Source organism: Mandrillus leucophaeus, unplaced genomic scaffold (genome assembly GCF_000951045.1).
Source record: "Mandrillus leucophaeus isolate KB7577 unplaced genomic scaffold, Mleu.le_1.0 Scaffold62, whole genome shotgun sequence".
NCBI classification, from domain to species: domain Eukaryota; kingdom Metazoa; phylum Chordata; class Mammalia; order Primates; family Cercopithecidae; genus Mandrillus; species Mandrillus leucophaeus.
The window spans coordinates 3,124,016-3,137,684 of NW_012106697.1; the positions used below are offsets into that span (position 1 = coordinate 3,124,016).

Consider the following 13,669-nt stretch of genomic DNA (forward strand, 5'->3'; position numbering starts at 1 on the left):
ATCTTCCAATCTGTATCTTCCCTTGTATTTTCAATCACTTTCTGTATTTGATCTTCTTTCTTTGCTCCGTTTTGCTCCTTAACTGCCCAAATGTGGTCATTCCGTGGCCTCCCCTTACTTCTTGCACTTTGCACAATGTTCATGTTCTCTCTTAAAGCTTGTGAGTAGGTAACATCTTAGTCTCCATATTGTCTCATCTTAGACTCTTTTTCCTTCCCCTTCCTCTTTACTCACCTCCGTTTTCCAAGTCGTTGACACTCATAAGATGAAACTAGAAACCTGGGTTCCCGTCCCGATTGTGTTGCTTACTCCTAACTGCATGACTGGGAGAGTCAGAGCACCTCTCTGGATGTTCTTGTCCTCACCTGTAACATAAAAGACTCCTTAGTAATTAAAAATCACTTCCTATTCAAAAGAAAATATGTGATTCTACCATTTCTTTCCACCTTCTTATAGGCCCCTGTCAAGGTGTATTCCAAAAGAAACAACACTTGACAAAAATTACCGTGTTCCCTCTGCTAAAACAGTTATGCATATTGCATTTCAGCCACACTAGTATCTTATGTGTTAATGTTGATGGTAGAAATCGCAATTTATAGTAAATAAATAGAACTTTCTCTTTCCAAATGGGCACCTACTTTTTAAAAATCTTTCCCACTTACTAGAAGCTTCCCACAGCCCTCCTTGTCCTCGCTCACTGCCAGGGTGTGGGTCTATGTACAGCTGAACAAGCACCAGGATACAAGGAGAACAAAAGAGAAGGAGGAGTTTTTCCTCTGAGCACTTCCAGACCCATGGAATAAATCCAGGAGGATGAGGGCATGCACAGTTCTGCTTTACAGATTCTTTGGAGCAAAAATTTTCCTTGCCATCAGCTGTCTAGGAGGTCCCCATTTCAAGACCGGATTGCTAAACAAATAAGCGTATCCTACCCATGTCAGCCTTCCTCACTCAATAAACAATTTAAAAAAGAAAAAAAAAAAAAAAGACTGGCTTAAACATGATTCTTCTCTTAATGATGGCTAACCCAGAATCCTTCGAATCCCTACGGGAACTAATTCTGGAATGCCCTGACTTGGATGCCTTTGTCTCAAGGCCTGCGAATTTCAGCGCTGAGCGTTACCACTTTGTCAGTTCTCCATGATGTGGTAATGACTATGAAAGGAAAGAGGCATTGGGTCACTATTTTTGAATTTGATCCTTGAAGAAAATGTCATTTCTGTGACCATCTATCACTATGCTCAGTGTTCAAAAGGGCTGAACCAGAGAGGAGTAGGGGAGGCTCTGCCCTTGTCTACATGCCTCTGAACTCATGTTAGCTGGGGTGTTTGAAAAAAAAAAAAAAAAGAATAGCAGCTTGACTGCAGACTGCTACCCTTTCTGGTTTTATGGAGCAAAGCGCGGGTCAGAGTTCACCCCATCAGCCAGACCTCCTAATTAAATGCAGCAGCAACAAAGAAATCCACATTGGGGTTACCCACCCCCACCCCATACAATTCTCACCCCTTTCTCATCAGGACCCCCTTAGCCCCGAGACCAGACTCACGTAAAGCAATACTGTTTTTTTCTTCTTTCGCATTTTCCCTGCCATTTTTGATGACAGGTAGGTAGCAGGCAGCAGAGAATCAGGTGGTGCCATGATGTGGCGTAGGCGACTGCTCTACTTCCCTTGGTGATAGAAGCATTTTCTATCCAGAACCTGATTTTTGAGGATTTCTTACTACCTTGCTACAAATTACGATTTGTCTATGAGATAATGGTTAAAATACATAAACCACAGGTTCCTTCTCAGAAGACTTAAATGTAAAATCTTTTGATGTTGCTGTCACAAATCACATTATTGCCATTAAGATTCCGCATCAGCCCGCCGTTCCACGTTCGCTGTTTGTGCACATGTCCCTCCTCAGGAAGGAGGATCCAGGAGTGATTTATGCCTACATGCTTAGTCATGACAGGGTTAGTCATTGTGTTCCACTTTACCTCAACAACAGATAAGAGGCTGTTACAAATTAGCGTTGTGGGAAAAGCACTGTGGTCACTGGTGACGAGATGGAGGGATTGTTTGTTTTTGTTGTTGTTGGCTGTTAAACTATGGAAGGAAATTTGAACCTAAGCAACTCTATTAGATTCTCCCTCTGTGTAAAGTGTGTGTGTGTGTGTTTGTGGGTGTGTATGTGTGTATAATACACACGTACACTACGTATACTATATACACACATCACACACATATACATTATAGTGAGAGTGGGAGAAAGATGTGTTAATTAAGTCCTTCATGTGAGTTCTTACTGGGATCCAAGTCTGAAAGCAAACCCATGGAACCCACTAAGCAGCTCTGAAAGCAGGCGAGTTCTGGGATGGCCCTGAGGAAGACCCCGGGGAAGGCCCACTCATAAGGAAACTTGAACATTTATCCTATCTGGAGGCTTTCTGAATGAGCCCAAACCAACATCTGCTGCTGTCTTGCCTGCCCAGAACAGGCTTGGTTTTGACCAGAGAAAGCAGTCACATTTCACTGCCTCTCATTCCGGCTTCCCTAGGTGAAAATGACAGAGGGGTGGGGAGGGCATTGCCGCCAGTATATATGTAACGACATAGGTTGGTCTCGTCTTTGAGTCAGGCCACCTCAGGGTCAGGCTGAATTCCGGACCAACACTCCACAGAAGGGACAAAGAGCACGTCACTCCGCAGACGAGCCCGCCCCCAGAGTTAGAATGACTTCTCTGCCCCGGCGTAGGCGCTGCTCTAAAGCTGTGCTCTCATTGACACATATTTTTCTCAAAAGCAGAAGATAATTTTAAAAACATAACCTTTGGTTAAAGAAGCCATTTTATGGGGAAGACGATAAATACTCCCATTGTCAAGTTGTAAAGAAAGCTTTCGAGAACTGCAAATGGTTTCCACGTGAATAAATTTGCAGTATCAATAGGCTGTTGATATTGGGTTGGTAACAGTCCAAATCAGTTGATTTTACTCTCTGTTGAGCATCTACTGAAGATGTTTAAGTAGAAAGGTATTATAATCATGGTGTTTCAAAAGATTGATTTGGTATCAGTGCATATGGGAAGAGGCAGATAGACCCATTTTAAAAGTCTAGGGCGGCTCTGGGAATAGAAAGATAAATATCTGAGAGACATTACCAAGCAAAAGGAAAAAGTTAGGAGCTTCACATCTGCAAGGGGCAGAGAGAAAGAAAATGTCATGTCAGGTTGAATGTAGCATTCTCAGCTGAGAATGACTGAGGCTGCTATTCTCTGAGGCGTTTGTCGATAATCCCATTACTTAGGAAACTTAAAAAAGAGATTTAAAAATATACTACAAAAACTAAAACAGCAAGTCTAGGCAAACATGCAGTCCAAATTAAAGACGAACAAATAGATAAACCTCAGATAAGGGCATCCCATCAGTGAAAGCGCGGTAGGTCACGGAGAGCCTGAGGACGTCTGTCCTTTCCAGCGAGAGTCCTTTGTAAAGGGGGGCCAGGCAGGAGCAGGAAGGCATGTGCTGTGTGTTATGAATTTGAAACCGTGAGGCTAAGGCCAGAGGAATGCAATGGAGGGCATGAAGTGGATGTACTATTCAAATTCCCTGGAGCCTATTGCATTGTACATTCAAAAAGCTAATAAAAGAAAACTGCCTCTCAAATCTACAAGCTGGGCAGGGTTAGTTCACCACTAAGGCCAAGCAACATTCAATTGAGCCACACAGTTGCAAATAAGCAGAGAATCTGCCCAGAGGCATATCTAGTAGTTGGAAAGGGCTTTTGAAGACCTGGAGTCAGAGCGATTCAGAGGCTAGGTGGCCATTCGTTGGTGCACTGGTTTTCCTTCGTCGAGGTAAAGAAGAGTTAGCCTGATGCTTTTGGGAGTACCTGCCAGTCATCTTGGAAGACTTACTTTCTTTCACTCCCTTAGTCAGAGTCCCCGGGTCACTTTTTTAATGTCTTTCCTTCGTCTTGTTTTCATTTCTGTTGACATAGGTGCTAATCTGTGAAAAAGTTTTTACTCGTCCACACTGAAAGGAAAAATAAATGATGTGGAGAATGTTTTAGAAAGCTTTATTCATTGCTTTTAAAGAACAGTCCTAGGCCGGGCGCGGTGGCTCGTGCCTATAATCCCAGCACTTTGGGAGGCCGAGGCGGGTGGATCATGAGGTAGGGAGTTTGAGACCAGCCTGGCCAAGATGGTGAAACCCGTCTCTACTAAAAATACAAAAAAAAAAAAAAACTTAGCGCAGTGGCAGGCGCCTGTAATCCCAGTTACTCTGGAAGCTGAGGCAGGAGAATCACTTAAACCTTGGAGGCGGAGGTTGCAGTGAGCCAAGATCGCGCCACTGCACTCTAGCCTGGGCAACAGCACAAGACTCTGTCTCAAAAAAAATAAATAAATATATACGTAAATAAAGAACAGTCCTTTTGGCCGGGTGTGGTGGCTCACTCCTGTAATCGCAACACTTTGGGAGGCCAAGGCGGGTGGATCACCTGAGGTCAGGAGTTTGAGACTAGCCTGACCAATATGGTAAAATCCCGTATCTACTAAAAATACAAAATGACCTGGGCGTGGTGGCGAGGGCCTGTAATCCCAGCTACTTGGGAGGCTGAGGGAGGAGGATTGCTTGGACCGGAGAGGCAGAGGTTGCAGTGGGCCGAGTGTCACTGCATTCCACCCTGGGCGACCGAGTGAGACTTGTCTCTCAAAAAATAATAATAATAATAATAATAATAATAATAATAATAAACAGTTCTTTTGAAAGCACTCACCCTGAAGGTAGGTCCCGCCTCTCTTTGATATGTTTAAATGGCCTTGTTTATGAAACGATGGGAGTAACAGGTAGTAGTTTTTAATTTAAAAACCCCGTGTTGATCCCTGATTTTTTTTCGTGGTTTGTAAAATTGGCAAGTCAGGGAGCCACTCTCACCCCACCTTAGGTTCCTCATGAAAACCTCGCTTTCTTTAAACCTTCTTCAGCACCTCGTGTTCTCCAGTGAGGAGATCCACCCAAGGCTCCCTTCCAGTATGGCTCCGTGCTGGCTACTGTGCCTCAGCCGGGCCCCTGCACCCCCTGACACCTTCCTCCGCAGCCCTCCTAGCCCCACCCGGGCCCCCCGCCGACTGCCTGATCCCACGTCTGTTCTGGGGCCTGGCCTGGTCCCCACCTGGGTGCAGCTCTTCCCCAGCCAAGCCAGCATGAACACATCTCCCCTTCTGCTCACTCTGGTGAACGGTAGCCTCACAGGACCCTCATTTTTCATAGTTAAATTGTCACGTATGTGACCTCTGCTCACCCAGACTTCTCTTTGTTTTCACAATATCCTCATACTTTAGCTCGCACAGAAAGGCTGTTCTGAAACTGTTGGGTGCCGGGTTAGACAGGCGCTCTGAGGACCCTGACGCCGCAGCAGCCTTCCTTGTGCAAACACTTCAGCCCTGTTAGTGCCTGCGCTTAGGTTCAACTACTCCTTGGAAGGCACAAATTCAGAACTTCCAGGGCTAACCTGTTAAGCTGGGCCACTGAGATCCCAGCTTAACCCTCTGTCATTCTAACTGTACTACCTGCAAAGGTTACTTGTATATTTATTTCCCAAAGAACCAAAGGCTAATAGGTGAGAGTCTGAACGCTCGGCTTCCTGGGCTGTATCTCCCCGTGCGCAGGGTCCTGTGATACAGAATGCCTGCCCAGCAGGGAACGGAACGTGTGGCAAAGCCAATGAAATAGCAAAGTCAGAGGTTGCAGAAATGCTTTCTACAGGAGAAAGGTGAAGTCTCTGCTTCAGATTGAATGAGGCTAGAAAATATAAACCAGCAAAAGGGTCAAAAAAGGGCAGAGGAGAATGAATCAGCAAGCTGCTTGCAGGCAGTGCCATCTATATACAGCCAGAGTTCCCAGCTTTAAATCAGGCACTGTGATCTGCAGGAGGGCTAATGGGCCTGGGGTCAGCTGCACAAAAGTTCCAGTTATGGTCCAGTCAAGAGACAGAGTGAGAGCCAGATCAAGTCAGCTAACCGCCTCATATTTTCATTTTCCATCTCCAAAAGGGGGGAAAACAGTACAATACAGAATTCTCCTGTGTGGAGGCATTCAAAAGGGCGTTATTTTTTTAACCCAATAGCACGTTCTTCACATCATACTATGAGATGTGTAATGTGCTGCAAGACTTATACCAAATGTAACGACAGAACTTTAGGCTGGTTTTGTCAATAATTCTGTAACTCTGCGCTGCTTGCTCCATAAATAAACCAGTGCATGTTTGTTTCTTCAAGAGCAGTAATTTCTTCAAAAAAGTGATGACAGCAATAAACTCTGTTGGATTTCTTTCCTTTATGCCTTCCTTTGCTAGGGGCATTTGGGTTGGCGGGGAGGACATCTTCAGCTCTGCCTTTTGTGAGTCTAAACAATGATTGCACTTAATGGTGCATTTGCTTCCTCTGCATCTCCATCCCTGGCTTCTCCCTCCTGAGTGCCCGTTCCTGCCGCTGGCTGAGCAGCGTGGCAGGTTGTCAGATCACGTCAGTCAAACCCATGATCTGACCAATACTGTCCCCACGGAATTAATAGGATCAGTTCATCACCTGGCACTGAACAGACCTCTGTCCCTCGCCTTCCTCCTCTCTTTCTTCCCTCTTTCTACTATAACATTGTCCTGGCGGAGTCTTCTCTGTCTTTTTCACCTGGAATCTTCTCCTAATGACCAATCACATTTTTCAAAATGAACGTTTCACTAAAAACTCCCTATTTCATAAACAAGTGAAATTGGAAAAAAAAAAAAAAAAAGGAAAAAAAAAAAAAAAAAGGAAAGAAAAAAAAAACACTTCTCTATCCCTTTATTCCAAACTATCACCTAAGTACCTTTTTTACACCTCAATCCTGTGTTGCCCCATGTTTTCACCTATGATTATGATCCCCTGTCACTTTGTTCCTCCCCTGGTAACCTGTCTTTCTCTAACAGTGTTGTTTCTCTGTTAGTTCTGTGTCTGGGCTTATTTTAAGTAGGATGTTGATTCAGGTCTCCATCTCACTGGGAACCTTCAGTTAGTGAAGGAGTCTTAGAATCAATCTGAAATCCTTTAGTGTATTGTGGTCCCAAGGAAACCCCTAATTTCTCATCCAGAATTTTGCATTTTTTTTTCTTTCTTCAGACGACACTGTCATTTTTGAAATTTTCTCTGGTGCTGCCACAAATATAAAAGTCACAGAAATTCAATTCTTCAGTCAAATGTTGCTTCTGTGATGCATATTTATGAGCACAGAACAGCTTTTAAAAATGTATTTTAACACTCAAATTATAAGTTCCTCTTGTATTTGTCTGCTAAAAAGAGTAAGCGTGTAATAAAAAAACAAATAATCATTAAATGTCAGGAAAGATTGCATCTCATTTCAGTGAACACAGTAAATCGTCATGCAAGATATCCCCCATTCTTGCAATATCACTGTAGACAAAATGGGTTATCATCACCACTGCCAGCATTCAAGCTCTAATTTACCATTATGAAGTATGTCAATCACTGAGAAATAGTCTTTAAAAGGTTCTTACTTTATTAATTTGTTGAGGATGTTTGAAGATACTAAAAGGATTTTTTACATATGCAAATACATACATGCACGTAAACATACTGTACTGTACTGCCACCGAGGGAGTAAGTCAGTAAATCTTTAAGAACCGATGTAACAGTGAATTAAATCTACTCTGTAGAAAATATGAAGGAATACTAAGGAATTTAATATCAGCAAACATGTTCCCTTTGAAACGGCAAATTAGATGTGCAGGAAGATTTTGGTCACACTTCAAAGAATCGTGTGTTGAGATGGAGAGCTGGTCTGTTCACTCGTGTTCTCACCGGTGAGGTTTTTCTATGTTAAACAGGTTTTTGATTACTTCAAAGCATGTTTGAAGTCCTCACTCTGCATAGCTCACTCACAAAGACAAATACTCCTCCAAATTTGTGCAACTAATATTGCTACACATTGTATTTATAAGTCAGAAGAAACTGCAGTTTCCTATTTAACACCAAGTTAATGCCCCTTGTATTTAGCTATGACAGTGAAGGTCGTCTGACAAACGTCACGTTTCCCACTGGAGTGGTCACAAACCTGCATGGGGACATGGACAAGGCCATCACAGTGGACATCGAGTCATCTAGTCGAGAAGAAGATGTCAGCATCACTTCAAATCTGTCCTCGATCGATTCTTTCTACACCATGGTTCAAGGTAAACATGAAAGCATCATTTTAAACGAATCATTTTAAAGTACCACCAGCACCCAGATAGGATGTGCCAACACCCAGTTTCCAAGATGAACCAGAAAAGGGAAGATGAGAATATAAACCTCTAGAAATATTGGTGACATAATCTACAGTGTATATGTAATATTTATGTACTTATATAGACATATTTTAAAACCACATGTAAAATAATCTCTCAACCTTGGAATACTGTCTATTTCCATTCCCATGTATTAAAACAACTTCATTCCAGCCCTTCACATGCATCCTCAGACGATTTCTGCATCACCTAAGAGTTTTCCAGAGCAGGTCTTCTGACCACCATCTCAGTACAGTAGTTTGAGACATAGCACTTTTTGAATCCATATATGATGCAGTATTTTAATCTGCATATCATGGAAATTTTAAACCAAATTACAACTGCACATTCATGTAATGCCTGGAGTGTCCATTTTTTCATCCATCTATAGTCATCTGGATGCCGCGTCTCCAGAAAGGACCCTCCTTGCCATATTCCTTTCTAAAGTTGAAGAACATTGTCTACGATGACATTTGTAATTGTGGGTTCACAACTCTAAGAATAATTGGTAAATCTGTATTCAACTTTAGACTCTTTTTTTTTACCTGTTCCATGAAGTAATCTCTGTAACCATCTAAAACTGCTATTTCTAGAAATCATTTCTTCCCCAAAGGGTCCTATATTATTTAAAAATTTTAAACTAAGGCAGTAGTCTACAATATGAGCTTTTTTGTGTAAAATATAAAATGTCTTCCTTTATTGAAGTCAATTTCAGAGGGAACGTTGCTTTCTATTTTTGGTATTCAAGGTATAGATACTAATCCTTTCAAAGGATCTTTGACAGGAGATGCAGGGATTGGGTGCAAGGGAGGGAAGGCTTCCAAGACCGTGGAGGTGTATACACCACCCTCCTGAGAGACCACATATGTGCCTCTTTACAAAATATTTATTTAGTGCACATCCCATGGAGGCTGAGCTCTCATTTCATCAGGCAAATGAGAAAAAGAAGTCTATTAAACTGGAGAAGGACTTCAAATTCCCCTAAAGTTTGCCTTTAATATTTAGCCAAACCTCTGACAGCATGAAATGCCAGGGATCAAAGTTGTTTTGTTTCTTTTTTTTTTTTTCACACAATCATCTGTTTTATTTGAAAACATGTCTACACTGCATTGAGCAGCAACACAGGTGTGACCAAGAAACCACAGTCCTGTCCCCATAGGCACTGGGTCCAGTGTATGACTTGGGATGAACTGTTATTTTTCACAGTGAGGGGGGAAGAAAGGATAGGAAAGAAAAGATGGCCATTATCCCAACTCCTGTTGAGGAATCTGAACAATGAAAGTGAAAGTTATTTCAACTCATCCGGCTCTTCTCATTCCCCTTCTCTCAATCAGAAATTTAGATCCCATCAAACGGGCAAAACCGGCCAAGTATTTAATCCATATCTAATAGTTCATGTTTTGTGCTTCTCGTTCTTTAGATCAGTTAAGAAACAGCTACCAGATTGGTTACGATGGCTCCCTTAGAATTATCTACGCCAGCGGCCTGGACTCACACTACCAGACAGAGCCGCACGTTCTGGCCGGCACCGCTAATCCGACTGTCGCCAAAAGAAACATGACTCTGCCTGGTGAGAACGGCCAAAACTTGGTGGAGTGGAGATTCCGAAAAGAGCAAGCCCAAGGAAAAGTTAACGTCTTTGGTCGCAAGCTCAGGGTACGTACATGTCGTAGAGCAGGAGATAGCGGCAGCCCTCTGATTTGTGCAGATGACCCTGAGGGCAGGCTGCGTCTCCTGCTCACCCCGCTATGTCTACACTGAGTATGAGCACCACGCTCAGTGTGGTTCCAGTCCCACGTGGGCCTGTTCTGGCAGGTGCAGCTGGGGAGGCTGGAGGGAGGTCAGGTCGTGAGAGGGCTGAGAAGCAAAAACAGTAGGACACTAGAGAGAAAAGGAGACCGGGAGTGAAGGTAAAGCAATGGCCATGAAAACCAGCTCCAGACGTCTTCCAGGTCACTTTCACAGGGCCGTGGTCCATTCCCAAAGTGGACTCCAGCTGCTGCTCTTCGTTCTGCTGAGCCCCAGACGCTGCCACCACCTGCATCCCCGTTTGCTGCCTCTACTCACTGCTGCTTCCCAGGGGCCTGGGCCTTGGGCCACTGCAAACGCAAGGCTAGTTCACAGGCCTCCCTTGCTCAGCTGTCCTGAAGCAGGGGTCACGTGCACGCATGCACACAGCGTCACACCTGTTCTCAGATGCAGGACTTCATCAAAAGACACGAAGGCATGGATGACCGCCGTGCCCCACACTCTGCACACCAAAGACACAGCACCTAACTAGAGTTCAAAAAAATACGGTTCCAGATGAGGCTCTACTTTTTGCTAATAGTAAACCTTATGGGAGAATCAGAACATCTCTGAATCTGTTTCCTTATCTGTATCATGATATCTATATTATGATATAGATTATACATTATCTAAATACCGTAACAAGATAAGACTATATATAGAGAGAGAGAGAGAGAGCGAGCGCGCAATATTGCAGATAAATGAAATTTACTCTATACTACCTCTGTTTTACACAGTTGTTGTAAGAATCAGATGAGATAATGTGAAAGTACTTTGAAAACAGGCTGGGCGCGATGGCTCATGCCTATAATCCCAGCACTTTGGGAGGCCAAGGTAGGCGGATCACTTGAGGTCAGGAGTTCGATACCAGCCTGGGCAACATGGTGAAACCCCGTCTCTACTAAAAATACAAAAATCAGCCAGGCATGGTGGTGGGTGCCTGTAATCCCTGCTTCTCAGGAGGCTGAGGCAGGAGGATCGCTTGAACCTGTGAGGCAGAGGTTGCAGTGAGTCAAGATTGCGCCACTGCACTCCAGCCTGGGAGACAGAGCAAGATTCTGTCTCAAAAAGAAAAAAAAAAAACAAGAAAAGAAAAGGCGTGGTTATATATTCCCTGACCCACACCCAGATAGCCTCTTCTACTCACACACCAGATGGATAGGAAAGGGCTGTTGAGCTTGCTGGATAGTAAAATTTCACTGGCAAGAGGGAGGAGTGGGAAATACTTTGTCCGGAAACTGACCACATAACATATTGCCTGCTGTTCTTGGAGACAAGTTGTAAGTAAGTGTGCACTTTTTTTCTTTGTAATACTGCTTTGCAAGACATAAAAAGAACTTAGGAAGATGAGAGGGAAAGAGAGGAAACCCAATCTGAAGTCCCTGGTTCTCTGCCTAATCCTAAATGAAGAAAACGCCTCACTTGAGGAAGGAAGAGCCCAGTGCACACAGGCATGGGTGTTACTTTCTTTCTAAATGGCAGAGCCACAATGCCTCAGCAAGACGTTTTAGAAAATACACTATTTAAAATGGCCTGTGCCATCCCACCGAAAGGAGATCTCCAGCTGATCTGTTTGATTGCTCTCAGAGAGACAATGCCAAGATCACAGGGGAGGGTTTCTTACTTTCAAGATAAGATTGGATGTGCCAGCTCTGACTGCTAATTTCATTCCTCTGTGGATTCTGAGAGAGAAATTCTAGGGAGAAAGTGATGATATGAAAATCTGGTTTAAGGACTGAGCCTGGAGTCTGCCAAAGTAGAAACGAGGGGAGAGAAGAGAAAGACCTGAGCCCACCAAGACAGTGAGAATCAGCCCAAAGAGCCACCCGTTTCCCTTCCACTCTTGCCTGAGACACAGGATGCCTCCTCTCTTACGCTGCATTATTTCCTAGCAGAAAATTCTGTTCATTTTTAAGTTGTGGACCTAAATTTAGCTATGTGCCTGTCACATGGTGGGCACTCAAATATTTTTCCAATAAATGAAAGAATAAGGAAAGCCAGCCTTACAATATGAATTCTCTCTTAAATTCATATTGCCATTGCATCTAGATCTTCCCAAGAGAGGGGCTATGTGAACAGCACATCCTTGCAAATGTTTGACTGCTATAAACCTAACACTAGAAATAACAGGTTAAATGGAAATAATAGAGATATTCTCTCTGTCTATACTGTGTGTGTGTGTGTGTGTGTGTGTGTGTGTGTGTTTTTCCTGTTTCTTTTGTTTGAGATGGAGTCTCCGTTTGTCACTCCTGGAATGCAGTGGCATGATCTTGGCTTACTGCAACCTCGTCTCCCGGGTTCAAGCGATTCTCATACCTCAGCCCACCAAGTAGCTAGGACTACAGACACACGCCACCATGCCCGGCTAATTTTTGTATTTTTAGTAGAGATGGGGGTTTACCATGTTTTGGCCAGGCTGGTCTTGAACTTGGGACTTCAAGTGATCTGCCCGCCTCGGCCTCCCAAAGTGCTGGGATTACAGTCATGAGCCACCACACCTAGCCATATATATATATAAGTTTAAAAAGTAAAAAAGGCAGGGAGTAGAAATGGAAAAATCATATAAGAAACCAGCAACGTGAAAAGCATTTCTGTGAAACAGTGCGTTAAGGGACAGGCTGGACACAGCAGAAAATAACAAGCACAGGAAACTGTGATAGAGATGTGAGGAAGCAGAAGACACAACTATTCTGTACTTACTTGTTTGTAGCTCATTTTTTTAAAAAAAGACACATAGATAGCAGTTGCTTATCTGTGCCTTATAATATTTGGTAAATATTCCTAGGTTTTATCACTGCTGGATTGTAGAACCAGCCTTCAATCAATTACAAAAAAAAAAATTGTCATGGTGTTCTAATATTAAAATTCATCTCCTAAAGCTGCCCAGATTCAGAAGCTTAGAGAAAAAAAAATTGTAGTGAATCATTTTAAAAAAGAAAATCTCAAAATTTGAAAGCCAAACGTGTGTTTAAAGGCATGCATAAATATGATAGCATATTTAAATCTCATTATGCCAGTCACATTTGGTAGTGGCCTATTTCTCACTTTAATCTGAGCGGCACAGCCTAGCGTAGGACTGCACAATGCACTTGGCACCTGCTGACGGAGCACACACACAAAACAACCTGTAGCAAATTGATGCTCTAACGGGGACACAAGAGAGTCTTGATATCGTCACCCAGTGTACTGGGAAACGAGCCTGCCCTTCCTCACTTCCCCCCATGACATCTTGGATAAGTCAGTGTAATCCCCCCTGCTGGCGTCACTCCCTGGGAAAAGTGTGTTGCGTCATGTTCTTTTCAAGCATATTCCAGAGGGAAGATTATAGCTGCCCGCTCCCAACATCAAAGTGACGTTGTGATTAATTACAATCATGCTGGACATGATCTTTGAAAATGGAGATTTTTTTTCCATGCTTACTTAAAAGAAGTATACATCACAAAGGAATTCATGGTGATCTCTTATTCATACACAACAAATGAATTCATTTTTATATAGCTGGAGGTGTAGCAGTGATCTGAGATAGGGTTTCACTTTTAGATTGTTATTTAAGTGTGTGTGTGTGTGTGTGTGTGTGTGTGT

The 13,669-nt window shown here is 43.2% G+C and overlaps 1 protein-coding gene across 1 annotated transcript in view; it reads left to right on the forward strand.

Moving 5' to 3' along the window:
* Window positions 1-13,669, forward strand: part of TENM3 (teneurin transmembrane protein 3) — a 718,045-nt gene that overhangs the window by 687,784 nt on the left and 16,592 nt on the right. Inside the window, exons 25-26 of the mRNA XM_012000130.1 lie at window positions 8,031-8,206; window positions 9,720-9,955. Coding sequence (XP_011855520.1) covers window positions 8,031-8,206; window positions 9,720-9,955 — 412 coding nt within the window. The remainder of the gene's footprint in view (window positions 1-8,030; window positions 8,207-9,719; window positions 9,956-13,669) is intronic.